The 12,312-nt window shown below is 35.5% G+C and overlaps 2 protein-coding genes across 4 annotated transcripts in view; one reads left to right on the top strand and one right to left on the bottom strand.

The window, feature by feature from the left end:
* LOC137195931 (E3 ubiquitin-protein ligase TTC3-like) overlaps positions 1-11,070 on the bottom strand; it is a 33,055-nt gene extending 21,985 nt beyond the window's left edge. Inside the window, exons 1-15 of one of the 3 annotated variants that reach the window (XM_067608655.1) lie at positions 10,929-11,070; positions 9,087-9,160; positions 8,949-8,997; positions 7,935-8,094; positions 7,745-7,826; positions 7,468-7,521; positions 6,602-6,734; positions 6,171-6,256; positions 5,365-5,459; positions 4,938-5,000; positions 4,076-4,130; positions 3,052-3,214; positions 2,141-2,177; positions 1,947-2,046; positions 761-797 (exon numbers count right to left, since the gene is read on the bottom strand). In XM_067608655.1, the coding sequence (XP_067464756.1) occupies positions 761-797; positions 1,947-2,046; positions 2,141-2,177; positions 3,052-3,214; positions 4,076-4,130; positions 4,938-5,000; positions 5,365-5,459; positions 6,171-6,256; positions 6,602-6,734; positions 7,468-7,521; positions 7,745-7,826; positions 7,935-8,094; positions 8,949-8,997; positions 9,087-9,149 (1,177 nt within the window). In that variant the 5' untranslated portion in view covers positions 9,150-9,160; positions 10,929-11,070. Of the gene's footprint in view, positions 1-760; positions 798-1,946; positions 2,047-2,140; positions 2,178-3,051; positions 3,215-4,075; positions 4,131-4,937; positions 5,001-5,364; positions 5,460-6,170; positions 6,257-6,601; positions 6,735-7,467; positions 7,522-7,744; positions 7,827-7,934; positions 8,095-8,948; positions 8,998-9,086; positions 9,161-9,331; positions 9,436-10,928 lie in introns of those variants that run through there. The other 2 variants (XM_067608657.1, XM_067608658.1) reach the window with 2 other exon arrangements.
* The window catches only part of vps26c (VPS26 endosomal protein sorting factor C), a 41,003-nt gene extending 28,694 nt beyond the window's left edge, over positions 1-12,309 (top strand). Inside the window, exon 8 of the mRNA XM_067608663.1 lies at positions 12,040-12,309. Coding sequence (XP_067464764.1) covers positions 12,040-12,098 — 59 coding nt within the window. The 3' untranslated portion in view covers positions 12,099-12,309. The remainder of the gene's footprint in view (positions 1-12,039) is intronic.
* Positions 12,310-12,312: the final 3 nt, after the last annotated feature.

Here is a 12,312-nt window from a genome sequence, read left to right as displayed (position 1 = left end):
AGAATAAAATCCACTGAGATCTGCTATCAGCTTGTGTTGGCTAAATCAATTACTACAATTCTGAGTATTTCTTAATACTCAGAGTTAAGGATGTTCCAAGTTTATTCAAAACACCGGGATGGACGCCCGAACCTGCATTTTATCTCTAAACGGATATAAAATAATAAAAAACCCACCTAAAGACACTATACACAATAATAAAAAGGAATTCGATGAAGCAGGTTTTATTGTCTTAATATTGTCTAAAAAATAATTCAGTTGTCAAACATTTAAACTGACCAAAATAAATAATTAATGTAATTTAAAAAACAGTGTAAAAGTGTAACACAAATTGTGCAAAAACTCAGTGGTTGCTCTAAGCTTTTCATGTGACTATTATTTCAACTTTATAAGCATAATATTTGAGATTTAATCATTTTACCTGAACAATGTGTGGTTTACTATATAAAAACTGATGATTAACTACGTTAAACAGATGTGGTGAAAAAAAACAGGAGATAAAATGTCAATACTTTTTACAAAATGGTGAAAAATGGCTCAATATGTGCATTAAATCAATATATGTGAACAACATAACGTAACACCTCTTCGTACAAACATGACAGTTATGGGCAGACGGCAGCCAGCAGCTTCTTTTGATACAGTGAGCTTAAGCCTCAAAAGGCACAAAATTGTGTTTGTTTGTTTACTGCTGCCAGAATCTTTAAAAAAATAAAATAAAAAAAACACTGCATCAGAAAGGCTGTTAAAACAAACTCACCTTGTTGGGTCGGCATGTTCGTTACAAGCCCGCAGCGCTGTCAACACACAAAAAGTTCATTATCAACTTCATCAAACTTCGGCTAATGTCCACACAAACTGACAAATGTGCCGATTAAATAGTTAAAGTTGTCTCTTCACTCTGACAAAACAATTTTTTAGTCTACAGCCATGCTAGCAGCTCTGTGGTGTTGTGCTTTGAACTCAATGCTAATATCAACATGCTAACGTGCTGATGTCATTAGTTTTGCAGGCATTTGGTCTTCAACCAAATTGTTGTACAAAATGAAATTTTGTCCTGATGAAAAGTTAGGGGATCAACAAAGTAATTACAATTCATCCTGAGGGGGGCGGGAATGTGTGTATGAAACTGGCATTATAGGAAAAGTGAGGTGATCACCAAAGTCATTTCGAAACGCAGATGTTGCGGTTGTATGGCATGTGTCTTAACCAGTAGGATACTGGGTGGAGCTACAGAAAAAGTCAAGAGATCACCAAGTTCAGTAGGATTATTCTGAATTCGTCTGTGGTGGGCAGACCAACCGACACTGCCATCGACAGCTAACAAAACAAAGGCTTAAATCTCTTCTTTCACCTATTTTAGTTACAAAGAGCTTTTTCAGACTGATCCATTCTGGAGACTGATATTTATCCTCCATGTTAATATGACCTAAAACTCTTCAATTCAGAGATTGTACCATGTTTGTCCCAATGAGGGCTACAACAACTAATTGATTCATTTCATTATCTATTATATTCTAAATTAACTGTTAGGTCAAAAACACAATGAAAAATCCTGATCACGATATCCTGGAGCAGAGTGTGACGTTTTCAAATATTAAATTTACAATAATGTAAGACCAAAAAAAAGCAGCAAAATCTTACATTTGAAAACCTGCGATCAGCAAATGTCTGGCATTTTTGCTTGAACAGTATTTTAAATGGTAACTTATCAGCAACTATTTTAATTGATTATCAAAATAGTTACCAATTAGTTTCCTTTAAATCAACTAATCGATTAATCATTGCGGCTCTAGACCCAAATATTTCAGTTCTTTTGTATTGGACTAATCATGCAATCATTAAGTGACCTACTGTCTAAATGGGGCCCTGGCTATTTTCGATTAACATAAATATCTATTAAATTATTGTTGGGGAAATGTAAAATGACCCTGAGAGTTACTAACGATTCTCTGTGGTGCTCCTCCTCCCACTGAATTAATCTTAACAGTTTTTCCAGGCTGTAGTCGTAACTCTGTTGCATCTGCTCTGTTAGTGCTCACTGGCCTACAGAAAACCACAAAAATACAAAAAGGATCGTTATTAAGTTTATCAGCATATTTATCAATCATGTTAGTACAAAGTGTGTGGTAGCACATACCTTTTAGTCTTTTCTTTATCTGTCTTTATCTGTTCAGCTGAAAGGAAAACACAGAAACCAACCAGATTAGAAATATTTTTTTCTTGCATTGCAAACAATAATCAGGCCTCTCCTTTCACTTTTTTCCCCTCTTGCCATCTTGACATTTGATTTTTGTATGTAAATGAGAAGGTGTAGCAGCTCCTTACTGACACTGGTGGAAGTCTGTCATAGTAAAATCCAGAGTGTAATGTAGCGTTGGGTAAGCACCACTGACTGTAAATAAATATGGACGACGCATCTCCACTTCCTGCCGATATGCAAAAGTGAAGCCATAATATCTAATTTTTGGGAACTGCTTGTGTGACGTCATTTGGAGCCAGAGTCTGTGCAGTAGAGTCAGGTGGCGGGATAACGGCCCGCGGGACACGCCCGCTCAGCTGTCCTGCCGCCTGACAGAGGTTTGAGAGCGGCTGTCACAGCTGTCAATCATGATGTCACACCCGCTTTCTATATCGTCAAATAACTCATTAAAAACAAACTTATAAGAAAAATGAGCACTTGGACAAACATCAGCATGATAAGAACTACCTGAAATGCCGGAAACTATTTTTGGGAAAAATTTATTTGATGTGTTATTTGATTTTTTCAGTTTGGCTCATGTCCCATCCACTAACATGGAGGAAGAGGAATTTATGACCTATATTGCAGCCAGCCACCAGGGGGCGATCGAGATGTTTTGGCTTCACTGTTAGGGAGCTGACATGACGTCCATATTTATATACAAGTCAATGTTGAGCACTAACAGTTGTATTTTTTAAATTTTGCTGGAAAATCCTGACTTTCTGGCACTTTTGCCATTTCAGATGTATTAAAAAAAAAAAAAGAATTAAGGTGGTGCTGTGAACAGGACGTGAGTGCAGTGACTGTACCGTAGGACTCTGGCATTTCAGTGATAAATTTCTGGTGTTGCTGTTCCAGGTCTTTGATTCCCTCTTGATCATCTTTACACAGATCCTGGGCTGATCTGTTGGCTTCGATCGCCATTTTGTAATGTCCCAAGGAGAACAAAGCTTCACAGTATCGGTAGTGACCCTGCAAACAAAACATGCACATGCCTTCACTTCCTAACCATAACTATTGTTTGTCTCATCAGTTACTGGCAGGAAGTACATTTTTGAGTCAACGTTTTGGAAAAGTTCCAACTCTGACCCAATAATGGCGCTAGAGGAAAAGTTCAGGGATCACCAAAGTCATTATGATTCTTCATCTATGGACCATGAATGATTTCACTTGTATCTGTGTAGTAGTACAATGTTTTGAGAAAATATATCACAGAATTAAATACAAAAATAAAAAGATGTATACAAATTAACTGGGATCAAAGGATTAGTCATTAACATAATAGTATCATTTAAATCAATTCTAGCTTATATTAGAATTAATAAGAAATCATAAAAATATTAAAACAGTATTAAAAAATAAATTGGATCATTAAATTAAAATGAGACACATCTGAGTATGTTTGACTTGTGCGCTTCACTATTGTTTTCTACTGTAATAAAACTGATATTTTAGGGAGTTTTCAGCTTTAAATTGAGGACATCCACATGAGATCAGTGTGATCTTATTTAAATATGATGACATGAATTTCGTCATATTGAACACATTGTCTGTTGGCCAGGGAAACAAGAGTGTGCTTTTGATAAAGATTTAAAAAAATATTGTAAATTAAATAATTTACAAATACACATCTCAACAGTGTCATGGACTGTAACTCTATGCCTCTATGGGGCCACAAAAATGCCTCGATCAGCGTCAATACTGACGTTGCTGATCAGCTCATGACATCCTTAATTTCTGTGTAACAAATGTTGGATCAGGTTCACTTTTTCAGTACATTTCACTTTCTTTGTTCCTAGATTACTGTGTTGGGATCAGAAAAGAGATGAGTACCTTTGCCCAGGCTGGCTTTATCAGAGTAGCACGTTTTCCATCACCAACCGCTTTCCTGTAAAATCAAAAATTCATGTTTGGATTAAAACATTTCTTAAGATGAACCATTAAAATTAAAAAAAAAAAAAAAAAAAACATTTCCTGCAATAAGTAAAAGTTCACTCTTGCTCTACTGTGTGACTCATACTGACACTGGGCTCCTATTTATCACTAACACTAAACTACAGCAGACTGAGCAGGGACAACGATTTCTGAGTGAAACATCCATAATTAAGTTGGTCTTTATTTACTGAAATTTTGGCTGTGAAGAAATCAGTCAGAATGTTAGATTAATCTGTTGTTTAACTCTTATCACATCTCAGCACCTGTCTGTGTCACTGCCTGTGGTGTTGTAGACTGTCTGTCTATCTATCTATCCATCTGTATATGTATATGTATATGTATATATGTATATATAGGCCTTCTAGTGTTGTACACAGCCATGTCTATTTTGTTTGTTATTCCCGTGTCGCCTCTAAATACTGGAATTGTCATTTCCAAACTAAAGGACGCTGATAAAATGCTTTCATTCTTTGTCCTAAAATTAGGACCAAAACAAAGTATCACTGAAAATTTTTGGCAAGTGACGGATTTCCTACTCTGAGATGCTTGATAAATATGGGCTTCAAAAAGGTGTAATAATGTAGGTTTATTTATCTCTTTATTAACACTCTTCTATCTATCTATCACTTTGAATTATGGTTTCAAAATATAAAAAACTGAGACCTTTTGCTCTGAATAGCTCAAAAAAAGCTTTGTACTTATACTGGCTGTTTCAATTATTTACAAATAAAGAGAATGAGAAGTCTGACGTTGTACTTACAGATATTTCTTACTTCTGATATAGCATAGGGCTCTGTTTCCATACAATTTGTGGTTGTCAGGGCTGGATGGAGAAGAAATACATTCAGTTAGTACACATTTAACAATTAATTATTAGATAAACCAGTAGGAAACAACAACCCTGCAAGAACCCCACTGTGTCGACGAGGTGTTAATTTAGCCAGTTCAGTTGCTTCAGTCACTTTTACGGCTGTAGTCAGTGGTGGATTTGTATTATAACGAGAGGTGTTTCTAAATTAAATAAACAACTGTCAACAAAAACTTAAATATATAAACTTCACAAAAGATTAATGTTCATGTACAGGTGTACCTTATAAACTGATGACTCAAACTTGTAAAACAACTCCATACAACATTTTAAACTCCAATACAGATTCAAGTTTCAGGCCTGACAAAATATAACTTACTAATGTTCGATGGCTTTGGAATAAAACTTCACAGCTTCTTCATACTGATTTTTCTGAAAGCTCTCATTTCCTTTCTTCTTCATTTCTTCACTTGTCTAGATGAGGTAGAAGACAAACCAAAGTTTGTTTTTATCCACAGGAACAAGACAAACATTTCAGAAGAAAGGCGGACACTTTTGTTCAAATTTGAGCTAACATTTGGACACGGGATAAATTAAATATTTAATATTTAATGATCTGTTTGAATTCAACATTTACAAGTGTCACAGGCTGCAACTAACGAGCCTGAAGAGATAATCATGACCCAAAACCATATAAGTAGTAACATGAGGGAGCATTTTGGATTTGACACTGTTGAAGGAAAAATCATGGATAAAGGTGACGCTACTACTTTACTATATTATAGATTTACTATATTATAAATCTGTGATACAAATATGATGAGCTTCTTTTTTGTACTGGCAGTCTTTTTATTTCAATGTTTTGATGTTAGTATTGTTATTGAGATTATAAATATTACATGTTTTACCAGAGAATTATTAAAAATTAAGAGTAGCTTCTGTTGTTAGAATAACTAATGAAGATCTATAGTGAACAAAATATCACGTAACTATAACTAGAGTCTTCATTTTCAAACCACATGATTACTGTCTCATTAAGCTCAGATCTCTGTCAATAATTCAACTCAGTGAAGCAAAGAAGTAAAAGCAAAAAAAGCCCAAGTTACGGAAAAGTTTAAGCAAATTTGTAGTGATGTCCGTCTCTAGTTGCCCAGCCCTTCCATAAAGCATGCCAGTGAATCTTACCGCTATGTAACCGTCATTTGTTTGAGCTCTCAGTGTCATCATGGTCCTCATCATATCTCTACCCATTTCCTGAATATAATGAGCAACTGGTTGAAAGTAAAAGAGGAGTTTGTGTTAATTCACATTGAAAATAAACACTAATTGAATGAAAGCATATTCCTACAATCTACATACAAGTTCTACAGGCGTGTTTACACAATTCATGACACAATGCACATTTCTCTGCTTTAAAATAGATGAAATGTAGTTGAAATGAAGTAAACAGAATTTATAAAATGACATTGACACTGAATCCTCTAACTGCTCAAGCCTTTTAAGTTATCGTCCCTTCACTTGAATTACTAGATATGTTTTGTGACTATAAAATAGCTTATGTAAATGTCAGAGAGGCCTGAGATGCATTACTGAGTAGCAGTGTGACTGTATCTTACACTCTGTGAAGATGAGGCGTAGGGCTGTGAAGCAGGTGTTTTGATGGCCGAACTCCCGGATGCGGGTGCGGATAGAAATGTCTTCTGTTCGCTCCAACCAACATAAAGCATCGTTCAGAGCCTCTGTGCAATGCTAATGATACAAAGTCACAATCAGATTAAGTTGTCAAAGAGGGAAACCAACCAACTATCTCAACCGATCATTACACAGGCAATGATGTCGACTTTGTAGGCCCTTTCTCAATTTTTTTTTTTTTTTTGTCGGCAATAGCATTTATGGTTTATCTACCAATATTCACAAAAAAGCCAGCTAAGACACACTTGACATCACACTGTGCATATGAATAGTATACACTTTATTTAAAAGAAAAATGCAATCTAAAGCAATCCAATGTAATAACCCTTCAATAAACACAACAACCACGAAGCTTATTAATATTACTTTTCTGTGTTTTGTGTGCGTCAAAGAGGTATTCAATCAAATTTATGCTACTTTTCAGGCTTTTTTTCTTGTTTGGACTGTATTATATGTAAAAGGACTTCTTTCATTTTAGCAAGCACCATTTTTATGAAATTTATTTCAATATCAAGCAATCAGCACAAGAGCAGCACAACCGCCTCAAAAATACCAAAGAGCGGAATGAACACCTCCTATTGGAGGTGTTAGTACTGCAGAACTTTTAATATTTAAATGTTCAGAGGTTTCTATTTCTTGGTCGTTGTGTTCTGTTAGCTGTTGTTCTCCAGATTAAACCAAAAACTAGAAAAAGGCAGCCATGTCTCTGTCATTGATTGGAGAACCGTCACTCTTATTAACTGATAACATCTACATATTCAATGCACAAGATCTCTTTTTTCAGACTTACCAAGTTCAACTTGTTGCTTATCAAGATAAAATGCTTAGTTTGATCCTTTCTCAACTGGAACAGAGAACAAATCACAAAACAAGAACTATTAGATCAAAGCTGATGCACTGTAGACCCATTACAGCCTGTGTAACAAATAAACATAAAAGCTGATGTATCCGTCAGGCTTGACTACAGATTGCAGCCATTAGGGGGGAAGCATTAGTCATTCATGCTGCCGTCTTCTAGGTTGTGCTTAAAAAGGCCTTTGGACTAAACCGCAACAGAGTCAACTTACACTTCCTTTCTCCAAAGCTCTGAGGATCGCTTCCAATGTTTCTATCCTGTGTATGTGCTTCATAGTTAGATTTTCCCTGTTTCTAGAAGGAGACAATTACAAACTTGTTAAAAGTCTAAATTTTGAAGAATCAAAATGTTATTAATTGGTGGTTTCAAAATATCTGGATCACAATTATATTTGTACTTACTTTAAGTCAATTAGACCTATTTCTGCAGCCCAGCAAGTTGTAGTGCTGATGTCATTGTGCCGCAGCAGAATGGGAAGCCAGAAAGCACAAAGTTTCAACAGCTGTGCACCTTCGTTTTTCACATCAACAGGGATACTGGTCCATCGATCATAATCTTCCCCTAAAATACAAAATATACAGAAAATGCATGTAGTTTCACCCAACTGAAAGCAGAATAGAGGATTTACAATCTCAGTTTTGAAAATGATTTCAGATGTTGAGAAAAAGGCAGGAAGAGATGCTCCATAGCACATTAGCTTTATTTTTTATTTTTATTTTATTTTATTTTTAACAATATTTATTCTTGGAGCATTAAAATACAAGAAAACAGAGCAATCATACAAAATCTGGACGAAGCAAGGACTTTAAATGTATTATATACAGCAAAAATATTCTGTAGTTTCAGAGTTGCTTTTTAAATGGCCTTTTCTTTTCATTTATAATTTATTTTTATTTTTTTTACTGCTGCAATATAACATAACACAACTAAAGACATTAGAACATACAGTAGGGTCCAAAAGTCTGAGACCACTTTCCCTTTGAACCCCACTGTATAAGACAGTTGTCAGTGGTGGACGTGTAAGGACACATTACGACAGAAAAGAAAAACATTCTGACATCAGACAATGTAGTTACAATAAAAGTTACAATGATTGAATCATTTTACCCCATTCAAGTTAATGTCAAAACTTGAAGCAAAGGGATTACTGTCTGCACACTGCATACAGAACAGAACCTGTTTTCTCATGGTTCATGAAAATATTTGACGGCATATCTCCACAAAAATCTCCACGGGTGAATGCAAAAACTCTAGTTTGTGTCTACTGATTACTATTCACCCCTTTTCACATCGAGAGTTTCACTTCAAAAGATGAAATGTTGGTTAATCAGTCAAAATATTTGTTCTTCATCCTTGCATACACATACTTTAGCAGATACCATAATAACTATTATAGTGTGTATAATGTCCTGTACCTGATGGTTTTATAGTGATCACTGTGTCCTTGTGAGCACCCTTAAGAATCTGAGGAGAAGAAACAGTTTATTAGCGACATAAAGAGAGACAATAAGTTGGCTAAATGCTCTTATTTTGAAGACTGGTTAATAACTCACAAGACCCACATGTTTCATTTCTTCACTGTAACTGTAGTCAGAATCAGAGTCTGAATCTGACATTTTGTCCGAGTCTGTAAGAACATTTGCGTAAATCACTCCATTCCAAAACATGCTGTAGTGAACAACATTTGACTGTTTTTTCTACCTTGGAGGCAGCTGTGATTTGCATTCATTTCACTGTATGAAAATCAACTAGCAGGAACTTGAAACACATGCGATTTCTCAGCAAACATGATACTCACTATGATGGATTACCAAACAATCTGGTTTCTAGTCTCTGCAAGATGATTTACATTCTGCTTGGAAATAAAATGAAACCAGCGAACTGCCTGAAAGCTTGAAAAAACACATTCAAAAATCCGTCAAACATACAGTCAGAAGAAATGCACAGTTACACAATTTGTCACAGCAGAGGAGAATTGCGGTGAGGTGCTACATTATGGTACAGCTTGGCCTTCACTTCTGTTTATATAGGGTGTATCTATTATTTATTTTGCCCTTTTTTGTCTGTTTTTTAAAAACTGACTCAGTGAGTTACACACACGAATTCCAGCAGCTCTCTCTCATATGTTTTTTTAGAGCAGCTGATCGTAGAGCTGCAACAATTAGTCGACTAATGATCGACAGAAATCTTATCGGCAACTATTTGGATAATAGATTACTCGTTTGAGTCATTTTTTTAAGCGAAAATGGCAAATATTCTGTTTCCAGCTTCTAAAATGCCAGGATTTTTTTTGCATTTTCTGTTTTTATTGCTATAAACTTAATAACTTTTGATTTTGGACTGTTGGTCGGATAAAACAAGATATTTGAGGATGACATCTTGGACTGTGGGAAATTATTATGGCCATTTTTCACTAGGAAAAATGATGAATCAACTAACTGGGAAAACAATCATTAGGTGCAGCCTTAACAGTGTGGTATGGTAAAGGGAAAACAGGTAAATAATGTGAAAATTTTATTTTTATATGTAACATTGTTCTTTTAGATTCAATTTTACTGTGAATGTAAGATTTCGCCTCATCGTTTCCTTTTGGTTTTGGTTAAAATGGTGAAAAGTGCCCGTTATAATTGCATGATGCAACCTAAAATGTTTTAGGTTGCGAAACTGTTATATCCCTGATACCTGTCAGGTTTCGTGTATTTGTCATTACATATGTGTCCAATCTGGCTCGTCACACGTGGGTGTGGTCTTTAAGAAATATATTGGACTAGTTTGACTTCATTACAGAGCGCTTACTCATGCTTTGTTCTAAGGAAACAGGACCAAAGGTACAGCTAACGATCACTCCCTGAACCTTTTCTCTATGTCCTCCTGTTGTTGTTTTACTGCATTTTCATCCAGTGCCGTGTTGATTGTAAAACACCTAAACAACAAACTGTGTTAATATTAAATTACTGTGGGGGGATAAATTACGATTTATAAACTTCCAATAAAAACACCACCAAAATCTGAGTATTTATGAGTAGTTTCTCAAAACAAACTCCTTCAATGCAATAACGTGACGTTGCTGACGCTGTCGCTCCTTGATTGGTCGGCACGATGTTAGCATGTTAGCCTGTTAGCTAACCTTCGCAGTATTGTTTTGATGTTGTAAACAGCTTGTAGTTAGTTAGCAGTCCACCTCTGGACTACATGAAGCTGTTGTGTGATTTATGCTGTATTTTCTCACAACGTGGTGAGCTTTAGCTAATAGCTGTTTATCGACGCGACACTTTTATCCTACTTTGTTTAACGCGAGGGGGAAAACGACCTCACGAATACAACTTAGCCAGTTAGACGGTGTTACTGTGTTAAAAACAAACTATTTAATTACGTTATATCCAGAAAACACTCACCTCTTTATTCCAACGATGTGAACGCTTATCCGTGCTTTCTCGTCTTGTTCATATTAATGTGCGGAAGTTGAAACCGAAGCACCGTGCACGTACCACGCACGCACCGGTGCATGTCAAGACACGCGCGAAGGGGGCGGGTCCATTCAAGTTTTATTCTGAAAATCCTTTTCTTCAGTTTCGAATGACAGAAAATGAATCGCCAACTATTTTGATAATCTATTAATCATTTGAGTCATTTTTAAAAAGAAAAAATACCCAAATTCTGGTTCCAATTTCTCACATGTGAATAATTTCTGTTTTCTTTAGTCCTCTATGACAGTAAACTGAATGTCTTTGGGTTGTGGACTGTTGGTCGGGACAAAATACGACATTTTAGGTTTCATCATGGGCTTTGGAAAGCAGTGATAAACATTTTGTACCATATTCTGACATTTTATAGACCAAAAAACTAATTGATTAATCGAGAAAATAATCAACAGAAATAAACCTGTTTCAAGAACTAAAACAAATCTTTGACATCTGTGTAGATAGTAGATTTTTAAGTGTCACCCAGTTATTAATACCTGTACACTCTCATGCATTTAATGTTGATGAATTTAAGTCGCACCACTGCTTCCTTTTTATTAAGGAAGACTGTTTCATCATAACTCTTGTTATTTTCTTTGTGTTTGTTTTTTAACATTGTAAGGCAAGGTACGTGTATTTGTATAGTACATTTCAACAGCAAGGCAATTCAAAGTGCTTTATATATAACATAAAAGGTATCAAGACAAAATGTGAAATAAAGACATAAAAAGATATTTAAATACAACTAACACTTTGAGTTTCACTGCAATTCAAAAGTGCAGTACAAATTCATTATTATTGTTATTGTTATACCTCTAACTTTTTCTTCACACGTCATAAACCCATTCTAATTTTGCCATCCTGTTTCCTGTTGTATTTCTGTAATTTGTCTTCCTTGTTCTATTCTGTACACATATGTATTTTCTAGTAAAACCAGCCACCAGATTTAACCATTAAGTAACAAGGAACAGAAATGCCAAAGATGCTGTAAGTATGAGATCATTTATTTGTCCAGCTGAAACCACTGTTGTTTCTGTCCTTTTAGAGTTTGAAGTCAACTTCGTCATCGTGCTTCATGATGATCATCTGATCACAGAGAACTGAACCCGGAGGTTTCAGCACTGAGATAAGTTCACTGGGGGCCTGTTAGCTTTCACCTTCTCTGCAACACACAGGACTAAACATTTACAAACCACAAACACCTCTGTGCTGTTTACCTGTGAAACCAGAAGAATAATGCTAATCTACAGTGTCTCTGATAGGAAATGGATTATGTGATTTAAAAAAGCCCTGCAGGGTTTTCCTTCATAAATAGATG

The sequence above is a fragment of the Thunnus thynnus genome, chromosome 13 (assembly GCF_963924715.1).
Source record: "Thunnus thynnus chromosome 13, fThuThy2.1, whole genome shotgun sequence".
Classification (NCBI taxonomy): domain Eukaryota; kingdom Metazoa; phylum Chordata; class Actinopteri; order Scombriformes; family Scombridae; genus Thunnus; species Thunnus thynnus.
The sequence above is the reverse complement of the archived record's forward strand: the minus strand, read 5'-3'. Positions and strand labels throughout refer to the sequence as shown.